Source organism: Ctenopharyngodon idella, chromosome 12 (genome assembly GCF_019924925.1).
Source record: "Ctenopharyngodon idella isolate HZGC_01 chromosome 12, HZGC01, whole genome shotgun sequence".
NCBI classification, from domain to species: domain Eukaryota; kingdom Metazoa; phylum Chordata; class Actinopteri; order Cypriniformes; family Xenocyprididae; genus Ctenopharyngodon; species Ctenopharyngodon idella.
In genome coordinates this window covers 28,769,337-28,785,745 of record NC_067231.1, presented here as the reverse complement: position 1 = coordinate 28,785,745, position 16,409 = coordinate 28,769,337, and the positions used below count along the sequence as shown (strand labels likewise).

The window sequence follows — 16,409 nt, the reverse complement described above, 5'->3', positions numbered from 1 at the left end:
GAAAACAGGAATAAATGAGGATTTGCTTTATAGGCCAAGCCCAAGAAAATTGTGCCATTTGGTGAAAAATAATAAAATGTTTAATTTTGAAGCCTTGCCAAAAGAATGAAAGCCTATTAACAAGGACTCCATTTTATAGTTATAAGGCCCTGGGATTAAAAATGGTTTTAATGTTTTTATGACTTGTAGCTTAAAGAGATCAAGCTAACATGCAGTGAGAGAGAGAGAGAGAGAGAGAGAGAGAGATGATAGTAGACATGAAAAAGATATGATAATAGGAAAGTTTCTATATTACGAATATATTGGAAATAAATGTATATACATTTGGTCTTATTAAGGGAATGCACTACTTTTCACACATTACAAGGAATAAATATCTAAATTTATGTCCCCCCCCCCGGGACATTTACCATTATACATTTATAACAATAATATCTTAGTCTAACCTTGACAAACTATATATCATTTGAAAGATTTCAGACTCTAGTTTTCATATTTGATGACTGATTTTCAAAAGAAATGACAGAGCAATAGATAAATAGCGATAGATTCTTCATTTATGATGTGGTGCCAAACTATGATTCTTTCCGTATGTTTTTATATGTGTTTTAGGGATTGAATTCAAATCAAATATTAACATTAATGCACAGACTTCTTCTGAATAGAATGTCTACTTCACAAATATTTTGAAAAGTATGGAAAAATATGGTTCAGATCACACAAACCATCGAAGATCGAAGAGTCCTTATATGGTCACCGGTGGAGTCTGGATCTAGTGGAAAAGTGTGGTACTGCACACAAAAAATCTGACTGAAAGTTCTTTTTTTGAGATATCAACCTAAAATTTGGCACAGAACTTGTTCAGATATTTAGCTTTGAATTTCTTGAAGTTTTAGAGTTGAACATGTTTTGTAAAATATATATTTTATATAAAATATAAATATATATGTATATATATTTGTATATTTGTATATTTTAAATATACATAAGCAAACTTCTATAAATTTCTATAAACAACTTTTTTTTTTTTTTTTATACTTCTGCAATAATCTGTGAAGTGTTCCCTTTAAAAAGATACCAAACTTAAGTCTGTGCTCTGAAGTATTCAATATTTTTAACAATTTAAGTTGGAAAAGTCATTCAAAAGAATATTTCATCTATGCTCAAAAAGTGGGACAGGCAATTAGCAGGAAAAACAACTTCATATTTTCACAAACTTTGAAAATAAAAAGTTGTTAAACTCCGCAAGACACTGGCACTTCAGGACTAGAGTTGAAGAGCAGTGACATACATCACAGAAGTGTTTTGTATTTTGGGTCTGTAGTTGTTTTTGAATGGCTGTCTATATGGGTCAAATTGACCCACGAACAGTAAGATATAAAATTTCTGTATGCACATTTCACAACACAGCGATTCAGCACGACGAAACTTTGCATGCATGTTCATGACCCTAAATGACAAAAAAAAAAAAAAAAAGTCACAACATTTCAAGAAAAACAATGTAGGTTAGATAGTATTTCAGATATTTTATTATAATATAAATATATGAATATAAAATATTTTATTGTATTGAAATAAGTGAGGAAAAGCTCCTTTTTTAGCTTCATAGGGTAGTAAAAACTAAAATAACAAAATATAACTAATAAATGTTATTGTTTTGGGTCTGTATAGTTGCCTTAGAACATTAAAATATGTGGGTCATCATGAACGTAACCAAAATTGTGTGTATATGTCACACATCAGTGTTGAAACTTTGTATGTTCATGACCCTAAATGTGAAAAACTCACAAAATAACAGCTAATATATTAACTGATGTTTCCAACAAATCAAAAATCAAAACGGGTCAAAATGACCCACAACAGTACTTGAGGATTATTTAAATTTTTATTTTGAATTGTCTATACAGTGCAGCATCACACACTTTAATTATCTCTTGAATGCTGTTCCCTTTGTTTCAATAGGAAAATAATTTCTTAAAGTTGGCATGAAACGGAAGTTGCGATTATCTTTTCTTCTCTACTATGACATCTATCCGAGTGTCACAGTAGAGAACGCTCTGGTCGCTTGCTCTGCTCCAGTGGACACGCAGCCTGACTGACTGAGCGTGTCCTCCATTACGTTCCTTTCAATGTCTGAGGGTACTGTACACCCAAATGACTGGCATCAGCCCCAGCGACAGGATTACGCCTTAGGTCACTGAATCTGCTGGCAGGTCCAGATAGCTCCGCCCTCGCGCTTTAGCATGTAACAGGAAGAGACGATGAGTCATTTTGAGGGGAAGGGCAGGTTAATGTTTTTGATTAAAGATTACGAGGGCAGACCTTACATTTATCAAAGTTCCAAAACTAAGTATATCTGTCATTGTTCTGCAAGAGATAGGACCTAGAAGCAACTGAGCATTTAAGTGGTATTTATTAACAAGATAGCAAAGAAAGTGAGGTGTGAAACAGTTCAAAACAGTAAGGCAGGGCAGACGACACAATGACAGGCAGGAAGGATGACCAGTGAGACAGTCCAAGTTGGCAACAGACTTGAGTACAGGAGAGGCAGCACCAGAGGGAAGAATAGGCAGGGACACAAGGAACCCGTAGCTTGATGTAGATCTCAGATGTAGCACCAGTCTTGCTGCCAGGTGGAGGCTTACCGAACCAGAGGCCTGACCCCTGAGAGTTTGACAGCTGTACCAGTCTTGCTGCCAGGTGGAGGCTTACCGAACCAGAGGCCTGACCCCTGAGAGTTTGACAGCTGTACCAGTCTTGCTGCCAGGCAGTGGGAGTCAGTGGCCAGAAACTCAGGATGCAGGGCAGGAACAAACACAAGAAACAGACGAGACACAAGAAAAGACAAACAAGATATAACAACAATTAAGAGAACCAAAAATACACTAATAAGAACAATGACTAGAGAAACAAAAAGTAAAGAAACTAAGTCACTATAACTAAAGTCAGTGGGGGGAAAAAAAGTATAAACAAAAGAGGTATAAACAAAAGAGCTAAAGTCCTAGAAATAAGAAACTTGGATAGTAAAGAATAAAACCAGGACTGCTACTTTGGTCACCATGATTTTGCCAAGTAAGACATGTTCCTGGATCAACATATTATAACATTCCTATCTGAAAATTTAGTCCTAACCTTTTCCCAACCCCGAAACCTAACCCTACCCATAACTTATCCCCAAAAATCAGAGGGAAATGATAGGTGAATAACACTGTTGTGGAAGCACCTAACCCTGGCTGTAAGCCTAAACTTGACATAAATGGTAATTTGGTTGACTGGAATGTTGTTCCAGGATCAACCAAGATGTTGATCCAGGAACATGTTGTACTTGGTGAAATCACATTCACCCTGCTACTTTACAGGGAATATTATGAGATAAAGGAGAAAATATTAAGTAGAAATTAAGTTCTAAATCAAAATAAAAAATGAACTGGACTACAATGCACAAAAGTAAGAACAAAATACTAGTGATGTTACATTTGAACTGAGTCTTCGGAGTTTGTGCCGAGCATAAATAGGCGTGCCAGATGAAGCCTCGATTCGAGGCTTGTGTTGATAAATCACGTGACCAATGACAAACGAAGCCTCACATTCTGTCCAATCACGTGCACAATTCACTTTGCATATCGGAATGTTCGAACCCCCAGATCTTACTTTACAAATAGGTTTTCATTCAGACTTATTCAATTACAATTTAAATGCCCAGTCATACAAGTAATATCAAGAATAGAAATTATTTTAGGAAAATAAAATATTTGCCATATGCAATTCATTTGTTTATTCTTCTGTTAGGCTACATCATATTGATATCCATACTGACATTAAATGCCACAGTTTAATGGGTACATTCATTTATCACGGAGATAAATTCACTACTAGGCTTTTATTTGAGCACGTAACATGAAACTGTGTGGTGGCTGCTTCGTCCGACGAAGCTTCTTTCACAAGGTTTTGGCTGCTTTATTTTTTACTAAACACCAGATAGCGCTGTTTTTGACACTTCGAAGCTTAGAATCTTTTGCTGAAACAATGAGAAAGCCTCAGTGCTTCATGGGGCTTCATTTGATCATCGCTACAAAATACACGCTGATTCATTATGCTCCGAATCTTCCTGAAGCAGTGTTTTGAAATCGGCCATCACTAAATAATTCATTATTTTGTTTTTTTTTTGGCGCACCAAAAATATTCTCGTCACTTTATAATATTAATATTGAACCACTGTACTCACATGAACTGATTTAAATATGTTTTTAGTACCTTTATGGATCTTGAGAGAGGAAATGTCATTGCTCCCTATGCAAGCCTCACGGAGCCATCGATTTAAACAAAAATATCTCAATTTGCGTTCCGAAGATTAACAAAGGTCTTAAAGGTCTGGAACGGCATGAGCGTGAGTAATAAATGACAGAATTTTAATTTTTGGGTGAACTAACCCTTTAAGAACTAAACAAGGGGCGGGATGAGAGGAGTACATGACCAATACAAACATTAAACGAAGACAAAACAGACAAGATTGTCAGGGCAGGATCCTGACAATAACGTTGTCATTTCTATTTGGTGAAAACAAAAATAAATACAGTTCCTAGAAATCATTCAAGTAAGATGTAGATGGCAACTCTTTTTAAAATAGTGATAGAGGGGTATAAAGGGTACAGTTGTTGTATGTTTAGTCAGTTTATCTAATCCTTAGTTTACCATCCCAATATCTTGACACAGATGTTAGAGGTTTACCAGTACTCTTGTTTTTGCCACCTATTCATGAATGAGTGGACTGTCTTTTTTCTTTATTCTCTCAGAACCTACAACTTCCAGCTCTGATCCATGCTATGATTATCACACTCTTGATGAATATTGGAGAGACATACGGCAATATAACTACTATGGATATGATGACAGCCTTGTTGAATGGAGTGGCTGGTATCGGCTGTATTTGAATGGAGAAAGTGCCCAGATGTCTGAGTGGTGTGTGAGCTATGCTGTATGTGGTGGTCAAACTGGACTGTATCTCAACGGTTCTCATCCAACACTTGAGGATGGAGTGGTCACTCGTGAAGTCCTAGGAACTCATTCGTGGTGGTGGTATTCCAATCAGTGTGGAGCCTACAGTTCAATGCCCATCCAAGTCAAAGCCTGTCCAGGAGATTATTACGTCTATGAATTTGTCAAACCCATCATATCAGCTCCAGGGCCTATGTACTGTGCAGGTACAATTTTAACCCTTTTCTTTGGGATATTCACTTTTTTATTTCACTATAAAGAGTAAATGCACTATCTATTAGATAATTTAACATTCATCTTTTGTTTTATGAAAATAAGCATGTGATGTGCAGCTCATTATCCATTCTATAAAGTAGGTTATGTTGGCTCCCCATTACAGATTAATTGCACTCACCTAGATCTCTTTGTTCCTCAAATTGCACTTTAGGCCATTTGTTCAATAAGTAATATGTATATGATCACATTGGGTAACACTTTATTTTAGGGTCTTTTAACTTGTTGCTTATTAGCATGCATATTACTAGAATATTGGCTGTTTATTAGTAATTACTAAGCACATATTAATGCCTTATTCTGCATGACCTTATTCTACATTCTACCCAATACCTAAACTTAACAGCTACCTTACTTACTATCAATAAGCAGTAAATTAGGAGTTTATTGAAGGAAAATTCGTAGTTAATAGTGAATACACGTTCCCTATTCTAAAGTGTTACCTCACATTGTAATCTTACTTAACAGTCCTCTTTATATTTGCAGTAAAGTCTTTGTCAGAAAATACTTATTTGCATAGTTTTTGGTATATGTAGCCCCGCACCAGGTGTTGCCCCATTTTGAGCCTGAAAGTATTCTACTGGTTAGAATATAATTGCTCAAAATTATGTTATTAACCATCATAATAGGTGGGGGGACGCTGCTGAGGTGCGCATGGAGTAGATGTGTTTCATCGAGCTCCTCCTTGCCAAGTTTAATTAGTGAAATTAGTGAAATTAGACGCTGTCTTTATTTTTATTTCATATACGTGTGTTGTGAACTTCTACTTAGTCTGTATCTCTCAATTACCTCTCGAAAAGTTCTGGCCCTCAGCTGTTGGCTAGTTGTGACGAAGCTAAACCCGCCGATAGTCAAGCTTTACCTGACGATGATACACCGTTGATGTGGGAAAAGATATCAAACAAGATTCTTGCAACCATAAATGAAAGATTTGACAAGTTCGAGGAAGACTTTAGATCTCTACAGACATCGGTATTGGAATTTGCGGAGAGAGTGGAGACTGTTGAATGTCAAACATGGGACCACGAGGCCCGTTTATGCTCTCTCGAAGCGGCTCTGATTTGCAGAAGACCAATAAAGCTCTTGCGAAGGTCAACGACTTGGAAGGGCGATCGTGACGCAACAATATAAAAATAATTGGTATCCCCGAGGGAGAGGAGAAAAGGAGACCGACCGAGTTTGTTGCAGCGTTGATTCCAAAACTACTGGGGGAGACTCATTTTCAAGGACCGCTGGTCATTGACCGTGCTCACATCATTATTGCGCGAGTGCATTTCTTTCAAGAAAAGGAATTAATCCTTCGACTTCACTTGACATTTGACATTTGATATTCAACAGTGCTTTGCATCTGCCTACATTGACAGCATTTTCTTTAAGAGCTGCTGTGCAGCCAAAATTATATACCAGTTATCACTGTAAAGCTGCTTTGACACAATCTGCATTGTAAAAAGCTTTATATATATAAAGGTGACTTGACTCAGCCTGTGGAGACCAGGCTGAGGCAGGAGTAGAGACATATGCGCAACACTGGTATCACTCTTAAAATACTTTATACTGCCTGTTGATACGCTATAGTTTTTGTTTTCATTAAGAGTGTTTACAGACTGTATCTTTATGGACGACGCTACTGTTAATAGTTCTAGAATTTGAAATGTCTGTAACTTGGAAGTGAAGTGGAGTCGAGCGGGATCGCCGCGATCAAAGTGACTGGTGATGGATCCTCTTACTGCTTACATGCGAGTAGTGTTCTCGGGTCGAATAGGGGACAAAGTGCTTCATTTCGGGGAAGCCAGATGTGAGAGGGAGTGGGTCGATTTTGTTCTAAGTTCTAAAGAGTTCTACATGTCTTTGACTTGCGTGTTTTTTTTTTCTTTTCCCCTTTTCTGGACTGCCTCATCTCAATGTCCCAATCTTTAATTGTTGTAGAGTTTGATGACTAATATTAAGGGAGAAGCTATCACATTGGCTTCTTGGAATGTAAGAGGACTAGGCCATGTAATTAAAAGAAGTAGAGTATTTGCACATTTGAAATCACTCAAGGCTGATATAACATTTCTCCAGGAAACCCACCTTAGTGTAACTCATCAGTGCAGACTCAGGACCAACTGGATATCTCAGGTTTACCAGGCCCCATTCAATGTCAAAGCTAGAGGTGTAGCTATTCTTTTTCGTAAGAATGTTCTTTTTCGACTTTCATCCATGGTTACTGATCCTCAGGGTAGATATATAATGGTATCTGGGTATATTAATTCTCTCTCAATAACTTTGCTCAATATATATGGCCCCAATTTTGATGACTCTGAATTTTTTAGCAAAATCTTTAGTATAATTCCTGATGCAAACTCCTCAAATGTACAAACCCGATTCCAAAAAAGTTGGGACACTGTACAAATTGTGAATAAAAAAGGAATGCAATGATGTGGAAGTTTCAAATTTCAATATTTTATTCAGAATACAACATAGATGACATATCAAATGTTTAAACTGAGAAAATGTATCATTTTAAGGGAAAAATAAGTTGATTTTAAATTTCATGGCATCAACACATCTCAAAAAAGGACAAGGCCATGTTTACCACTGTGTGGCATCCCCTTTTCTTTTTATAACAGTCTGCAAACGTCTGGGGACTGAGGAGACAAGTTGCTCAAGTTTAGGAATAGGAATGTTGTCCCATTCTTGTCTAATACAGGCTTCTAGTTGCTCAACTGTCTTAGGTCTTCTTTGTCGCATCTTCCTCTTTATGATGCGCCAAATGTTTTCTATGGGTGAAAGATCTGGACTGCAGGCTGGCCATTCAGTACCCGGATCCTTCTTCTACGCAGCCATGATGTTGTAATTGATGCAGTATGTGGTCTGGCGTTGTCATGTTGGAAAATGCAAGGTCTTCCCTGAAAGAGACGACGTCTGGATGGGAGCATATGTTGTTCTAGAACTTGGATATACCTTTCAGCATTGATGGTGCCTTTCCAGATGTGTAAGCTGCACATGCCACACGCACTCATGCAACCCCATACCATCAGAGATGCAGGCTTCTGAACTGAGCGCTGATAACAACTTGGGTTGTCCTTGTCCTCTTTAGTCCGGATGACATGGCGTCCCAGTTTTCCAAAAAGAACTTCAAATTTTGATTCGTCTGACCACAGAACAGTTTTCCACTTTGCCACAGTCCATTTTAAATGAGCCTTGGCCCAGAGAAAACGCCTGCGCTTCTGGATCATGTTTAGATATGGCTTCTTGTTTGACCTATAGAGTTTTAGCCGGCAACAGCGAATGGCACGGTGGATTGTGTTCACCGACAATGTTTTCTGGAAGTATTCCTGAGCCCATGTTGTGATTTCCATTACAGTAGCATTCCTGTATGTGATGCAGTGCCGTCTAAGGGCCCGAAGATCACGGGCATCCAGTATGGTTTTCCGGCCTTGACCCTTACGCACAGAGATTGTTCCAGATTCTCTGAATCTTTGGATGATATTATGCACTGTAGATGATGATAACTTCAAACTCTTTGCAATTTTTCTCTGAGAAACTCCTTTCTGATATTGCTCCACTATTTTTCGCCGCAGCATTGGGGGAATTGGTGATCCTCTGCCCATCTTGACTTCTGAGAGACACTGCCACTCTGAGAGGCTCTTTTTATACCCAATCATGTTGCCAATTGACCTAATAAGTTGCAAATTGGTCCTCCAGCTGTTCCTTATATGTACATTTAACTTTTCCGGCCTCTTATTGCTACCTGTCCCAACTTTTTTGGAATGTGTAGCTCTCATGAAATCCAAAATGAGCCAATATTTGGCATGACATTTCAAAATGTCTCACTTTCAACATTTGATATGTTATCTATATTCTGTTGTGAATAAAATATAAGTTTATGAGATTTGTAAATTATTGCATTCCTTTTTTATTCACAATTTGTACAGTGTCCCAACTTTTTTGGAATCGGGTTTGTAATAGTAGGCGGTGATTTCAACTGTTACTTAGATCCTTATATGGATAGAGTATCGTCAAAACCACCACCTACAATTACCTCCATACAAACACTTAACAACTTAATCAAATCTAGAAATATGGTTGACATTTGGTGGCTTCAGCATCCGACAGATAGAGATTATTCCTTTTATTCTCATGTTCACAAATCATGCACTAGAATTGACTACTTTTTGGTAACATCTGAATTGGTTTCCAATATTAGTAATACTAAATATCATAATATATTAATATCTGATCATAGACCAGTTACGCTACAACTTGAAAGTGTTTTGCCAAAACGTATAATTTCATATTTAACTGGAAAAATGGATGAGATTTTTGCAACTAACGACAATGAGAGGTTTCAGATTCAGTTTTGTGGGATACTTTTAAAGTCGTAATGCAAGGCCATATCATATCATTTGAGTCATCCAAAAAACGGGCTTTGAATGGTAGGCTTCGGAAAATAGAGGAAACATTGCCAGTACTCGAGCAAGCATATAGAGTGTCACTCTCAAAGTTTGATTATAATAAAATCTTAAAATTAAAGTATGAGTACAATTATATCCTGAATGGCCAAATAAGTAACCTTCTCCTCAAACTCAAGCAGAAGAATTTTGAGTTAGGGGATAAACCTGGAAGGTTGCTTGCAAGGCAATTGAGAGGAGAACAAGCTAAGAAGGCAAGCTAAGAAATCAAAAACAGGCATTTTAATAATAATGAGATAAATGAATGTTTCAGGAAATTTTATTCTGAATTATATACTTTTAAAATTACAGATTCAGACCATAATTATGATTTATGATTATGATTATTTTTTTCTAAATTAAGTCTTCCAAAACTTAGTGAATCCTCTAGGTCTGACCTAGAATCTGAACTCTCAATTGAAGATTTATTAAAGGCAATTCATGCTTTTCCATCTGGGAAAGCTGCAGGCCCGGATGGGTTTGGTTGTGAATTTTTTAAAGCTTTTAGTAAGAGGCTGGCCCCTTATTTGCTAAGAATGCTACAAGACGCAATTCAAAGGAAGAAACTTCCTGATTCTTTATATGATGCAAATATATGTGTAGTTCAGAAAGAAGGAAAACCTGAGACCGATCCAGCCAATTATAGACACATTGCCCTCTTAAATTTTGATCAAAAAGTATTGACTAAAATATTGGCTTCCAGATTAGCACAACACATCTCAACGATTATCCATCCTGACCAAACTGGGTTTATTCCAGTAAGGTTTTAATTCTGTAATGTCCGCCTATTTCTTAATATTTTATATGCAGACCGTCAGTTAGCCAACATTTCTGCAGCCATTATTTCACTAGACGCCCAAAAAGCCTTTGATCAGATTGAGTGGCCATATATGTTTGAGGTATTGAAACAGTTTGGGTTTGGCAACAATTTTATCAGCTGGGTCAAAATTGTTTACTTCTGTCCAACCTCATTTGTTTTGACCAATGGTATTAGATCCAGCTCTTTTGAACTGAACCGGGTTGTACGATAAGGTGATCCTTTATCACCTCTACTTTTCAACATTGCACTCGTGTCATTAGCTGTGGGAATTAAAACCCATCCACATATCCATGGTATTTCATTGGGCAATGCTGAAAGTCTGATAAGTTTACATACAGATGATCTTTTACTGTATGTCACAGATCCTGTGGTTTCTGTCCCTAAAATTTTAGATTACATTGACACTTTTAGTAAACTGTCAGGATACTCAATAAATTGGAGTAAAAGTGAATTTATGCCCCTAACGAATAACTTAAGTATACCATTTAAAATAGTGGAGGATCACTTTACATATCTTGGTCTGAAAATTCCAAAGAACCCTAAACATTTGTTTAAATTAAATTTTTTAGACATGATTAATAAACTTAAATTAAGCATTGAAAGCTGGAAACTTCTCCCTTTATCACTAATTGGCCATGTGAATGTGATAAAGATGGTTACTCTTCCTAAGTTTCTATATCTTTTTCAAAATCTCCCTATTTATTTGACTGCAACCTTTTTTAAGCAGCTTGATTCAGTTATTCTTTCATTTGTATGGAACTATAAAACACCTCGCATAGCAAAAGCCCACTTGCAAAAACCTACTGATTGTGGAGGCCCTGGCCTTCCCAATTTTAAGCGTTGTTATTGGGCAACAAATGCAAGGGCTCTTACTTTCTGGCAAAGGGGTATTCTGGATGATATGCTACCTGAGACTTCTCCTCTATGGGTTTGTGCAGAGGCTATGTCAGTGCCAGAGTCTTCTCTCCCAACTTTACTTTTTACAGAGTGTAAATCGATCTGTAAATTAGGAAGAAGTAATTTTGTGTTGAAAAATTCTCTGAAGATTTTGAATCAGATCAAAAAAATGTATAAACTACCAAAAGTCTCAATCAATACACCAATATCATGCAATCCTTCGTTTGAGCCTTCTCGGATTGATGGAGCTTTTTCAGGATGGAGGAAAAAAGGTTTATGCTGTATTGGAGATCTCTATATAGAAGATCAATTTGCATCCTTTTTGCAACTTAAAAATACATTTGCACTCCCACAGTCTCACTTCTTCCAATATTTGCAAATTAGAAATTATGTAAAGAAAAATATTCCACAGTTTATAAATAAACCTGAAAACCACATTATTCATGAACTTTTATCTTCTAATCCTGAAACTAGACATATGCACCGAACACCTTAAAATAGCCTGGTCTACTGAAGTGAACGACGACGTGTCTAATGAGATCTGGGAAGAAGGCCTGTCGAGAATAAAGAGCTGTTCTGTAAATTCAAGATATAAATTAATCCAGTTCAAAGTTATGCATCGCATTCATTACTCCAAAACTAGATTGAACAAAATATTTTCCTCCATTTCTTCTCAGTGTGATAGGTGCAGGATGGCAGAGGGGACATTGGCACATTTATTTTGGTTTTGCCCTATTTTGTATGATTTTTGGTCTAACATTTTTTAACTGTTTTCAAGCGCATACAGAATTAAAGGTTTGTTCACACAAAAATGAAAATTCTGTCATTTATTACTCACCCTCATGCCGTTCCACACCCGTAAGACCTTTGTTAATCTTCAGAACACAAATTAATATATTTTTGTTGAAATCCGATGGCTCAGTGAGGCCTCCATAGCCAGCAATGACATTTCCTCTCTCAAGATCCATTAATGTATTAAAAACATATTTAAATCAGTTCATGTGAGTACAGTGGTTCAATATTAATATTATAAAGCGACGAGAATATTTTTGGTGTGCCAAAAAAACGAAATAACAACTTATATAGTGATGGCCGATTTCAAAACACTGCTTCATGAAGCTGTCGAATCAGCGGTTCGGAGCGCGAAAGTCACATGATTTCAGCAGTTTGGCGGTTTGACACGCGATCCGAATCATGATTTGATACGCTGATTCATAACGCTCTGAAGCTTCTGAAATCAGCCATCAGTATAAGTCGTTATTTTGTTTTTTGGCGCACCAAAAATATTCTCGTTGCTTTATAATATTAATATTGAACCACTGTACTCACATGAACTGATTTAAATATGTTTTTAGTACATTAATGGATCTTGAGAGAGGAAATGTCATTGCTTGCTATGGAGGCCTCACTGAGCCATCGGATTTCAACAAAAATATCTTAATTTGTGTTCCAAAGATGAACGAAGGTCTTACGGGTGTGGAACGGCATGAGGGTGAGTAATAAATGACATTATTTTCATTTTTGGGTGAACTAACCCTTTAACATTCAACCTGACCACAATCTGGCTATTTTTGGTTATTCTGATGTAAAGGACACTATCCCTCATACTCATCAGCATGCTCTAATGGAAAGCTTAATTGCAGCCAAAAAGGTAATACTCTTCAATTGGAAAACTTCACAAGCTCCTTGTTTTCAGCGATGGTTAAATGAGATGCTTTATATCATCCAAATGGAACAGTTACGTTTTGGTGAGCTTGGCCTCCAAAAAAGATTTGAAGCCACATGGGGACCTCTCTTGAGACTTTTGGAAGTTTAACATCCTCTCCTTCTATTTATTTATTTATTTTTAACTCGAATAAGTCTTATATTCGTCCCCTATGGTGATATAACTGATTTACAAAACAACTGTGAATATTGTCAATTATATTTATATTCTCAATAATTATTTTGTATATATTTGCTGACTGAGGCAATCCAGATGTTTTTGTTGTTGTTGTTGTTTTTTCTCTCCCTGTATTTTGTGTAAATGTATGTCTTTGTTGTCTTATGTTGGTTACTGTTTTTATACCTTTGTGTTTGTTAATATAACTTCAAAACTCTAAATAATAATAATAAAAAAAAAATAAAAATATATATATATATATTTTTTTTTTCTTAATAGTATTTTTCCAAACTCCATTACAGTTGCTTTTCAAAACATCAGCAGTGATCCCTGCTACAACTATGAGTCTCTGGATCGTCCCTGGAGAGCCAACAATGAAAGTGGAGATTACATTTGTGATAATATTTTCTCCTGGAATGGCTGGTACCGGCTTTTCTACTATGGAATGGACATCCGGATGCCAGAGACCTGTGTTACTTCATACAGCTGTAACGCATACATCAATCTGTGGCTCAGTGATCCTCACCCTCAGATAGAGGATGGAGTGGTGATCAGGGAGCTCTGTGGAGGGACTTATTGGGGAGGCTGCTGTGAATACAAGTCAAGACCCATCAGAGTGAAAGCGTGTCCAGGCAATTACTATGTCTATGAACTTGTGAATCAAGCATGGTGGTGTTCAGGATACTGCACAGGTACTGTGCTTTTCTCATTTATTCAAGTATTACAAACTTTTTAAAATGATTTCTGTCATGACATGAATTTCCTTCTTTTTAGATGTCAGCACTATTTCACCGGTGGTTTCCACTACAAGTCCAGATATATTCACTGGATCCAGCATCACATTGAGTAAGTTGTAAATAATGTATACAGTATCAACGAATATTTGAGTGTTATTAAAAATGATCTATTTTTTTTCCAATTATAGATTTGCATTACAGTTTAAATGGCAGCTTTTATGCATAACTATTTTCACTATTACACAGTTGAAATGTGTATGAATGGTTTAAGAATCTCTTGATTGTTACAGTGTTTGACTGGTTCAGATTTACACTTATGAAGTTCCTCATTGAAATATAACTTGTTTGTTTTGATCTCATCATCTCTCACTAACAGATTATGACCCGTGCAATAACTACAACATACTCGACAACCACTGGAGAAGCACACTCAATTACTGGTATTGGTATGGATACATATCTGATCATGATGACACTCGTGTAGAATGGGATGGCTGGTATCAACTCTTCATTAATGGATCAAGTGCTCAGATGCCTGAATGGTGTTTTAATTACATGTCATGTGGAGGTGTTAGTTCTCTGTGGCTTGGTGACTCTCATCCTCGGCTAGAAGATGGAGTTGTTACTCGTGAAATTTACGGCTCCCGTGATGATCAGTGCAGTCGCTACAGATCCGACCCAATCCAAGTCAAAGCTTGTCCTGGAAATTATTATGTTTACAAATTTACCAGGCCGACTCTTTCAATCCCAGCTCCTGTATATTGTACAGGTACATTCATTCTCATTTATATTTGACATGCTGATCATAAATTGTGTTGGTTTCTATTCATATTATTATCTATGCAACATATAATGTTCTCGTTCTATTTTTTTCTTAAAAGTGCCTTTCTTCACCCCAAGTGTCGACCCCTGCTACAACTATACCAGTCTGGATGAGCCTTGGAGATCCACAGACAACTATTACTATAATAACTATTACTACTATGGCATGTGTGATTATAATGTGGAGTGGAATGGCTGGTACAGGCTGTTCAACAATAGTGAAAATGCTCAGATGCCAGAATCATGTGTTAATCAAGGCATGTGTGGCACTGGTGAACCACTGTGGCTCAACGGATCTCACCCACAGCTGGAAGATGGAGTGGTCACCCGTCAGGTCTGTGTCTCATCATGGAATGGCTGCTGTACTTACAAATCGCACCCTATAAGAGTCAAAGCCTGTCCAGGAAATTACTATGTTTATGAGTTTGTCAAGCCAATATTTTGCGGAGCTTACTGTGCAGGTGAACATTTACTCATTTACATTTAGTCATTTGCTAATTTGGATTTTGTTTGAAAATTATTGAAGTTGATATAAAATGTTCCTAATACCAGAATCCACAAACCAGTCCATACCATCAGCGTCTACAACAACAGAGACAATCCCATCCATAGAATCCATTACTACACCAATCACAACCACTGGTAAAGTATTGTCTTGCTTCCTTCATAAATTCTCATGAGCAACTTTTTGGACATGTATTTTAATTAAACATGATCTCCTGTTTATCACATTAAGTAAATAATTAATAATAATTTCTGCAGAAAAGTTAAGTAAAAAACATATTAGGAAGAAGTAATACAGTTCACAAATGATTAAGCAATTCAAATTCTATATATTAAATTGTAAACATAGAATGCATTTTAGGCAAAGTGAAGTTCTGAAGTTTTGTGAATAGTGAAAACTAAACCACCAGTGTTACTCAAACTCAGTTCATAACCCCTGTTCACATGCCCCAACCATCAGAAAAACAGCAAATTAATGCATGTACATGCAAAAAATATAAAAGAATCAGACTGTAATTTGATGGCCTTTTATACATTCATTCAATTGTATAGTGCATTGTTGTTCTTTGTCTCAGTATTACTTACTATGGTTTTTGTTGAGATTTTGGACCCCCCTGGCTATTCTATTTCCAGTTTGAAAAAATACATGAAAAAGGTGCAAAATGAACTAATTAGCAAGCAATACATGTAAGTGTAATAAGCCATGAAATGAAATCAAAAGCAGTGATCCAGGAACCAGATATGGTAACACTTTAGTATAGGGAACACATATTCACTATTAACTACGACTTTTCCCTCAATAAACCCCTAATTTACTGCTTATTAATAGTTAGTAAGGTAGTTGTTAAGTTTAGCTATTGGGTAGGAGTAAGAATGTAGAATAAGGCATTAACATGTGCTTAATAAATACTAATAAACAGCCAATATTCTGCACGCTAATAAGCAACTAGTTAAAAGACCCTAAAATAAAGTGTTACCCAAGACATTTTTGCAGATTAGTTACAATTTATGTTTAGTTTTTGACTGGGGAGAGAGTTTCAGTTCTT

General features: G+C 36.6%; 1 protein-coding gene across 7 annotated transcripts in view; it reads left to right on the top strand.

The window, feature by feature from the left end:
* Nucleotides 1-16,409, top strand: part of LOC127523249 (alpha-tectorin-like) — a 124,152-nt gene that overhangs the window by 21,774 nt on the left and 85,969 nt on the right. For 6 of the 7 annotated variants that reach the window (XM_051913753.1, XM_051913749.1, XM_051913748.1 and 3 more), the window contains exons 5-10: nt 4,794-5,201; nt 13,603-13,992; nt 14,075-14,146; nt 14,414-14,806; nt 14,919-15,320; nt 15,412-15,501. The exons of the other annotated variant lie outside the window; for it this stretch is intronic. In XM_051913753.1, the coding sequence (XP_051769713.1) occupies nt 4,794-5,201; nt 13,603-13,992; nt 14,075-14,146; nt 14,414-14,806; nt 14,919-15,320; nt 15,412-15,501 (1,755 nt within the window). The remainder of the gene's footprint in view (nt 1-4,793; nt 5,202-13,602; nt 13,993-14,074; nt 14,147-14,413; nt 14,807-14,918; nt 15,321-15,411; nt 15,502-16,409) is intronic. 7 annotated transcript variants of the gene reach the window in all.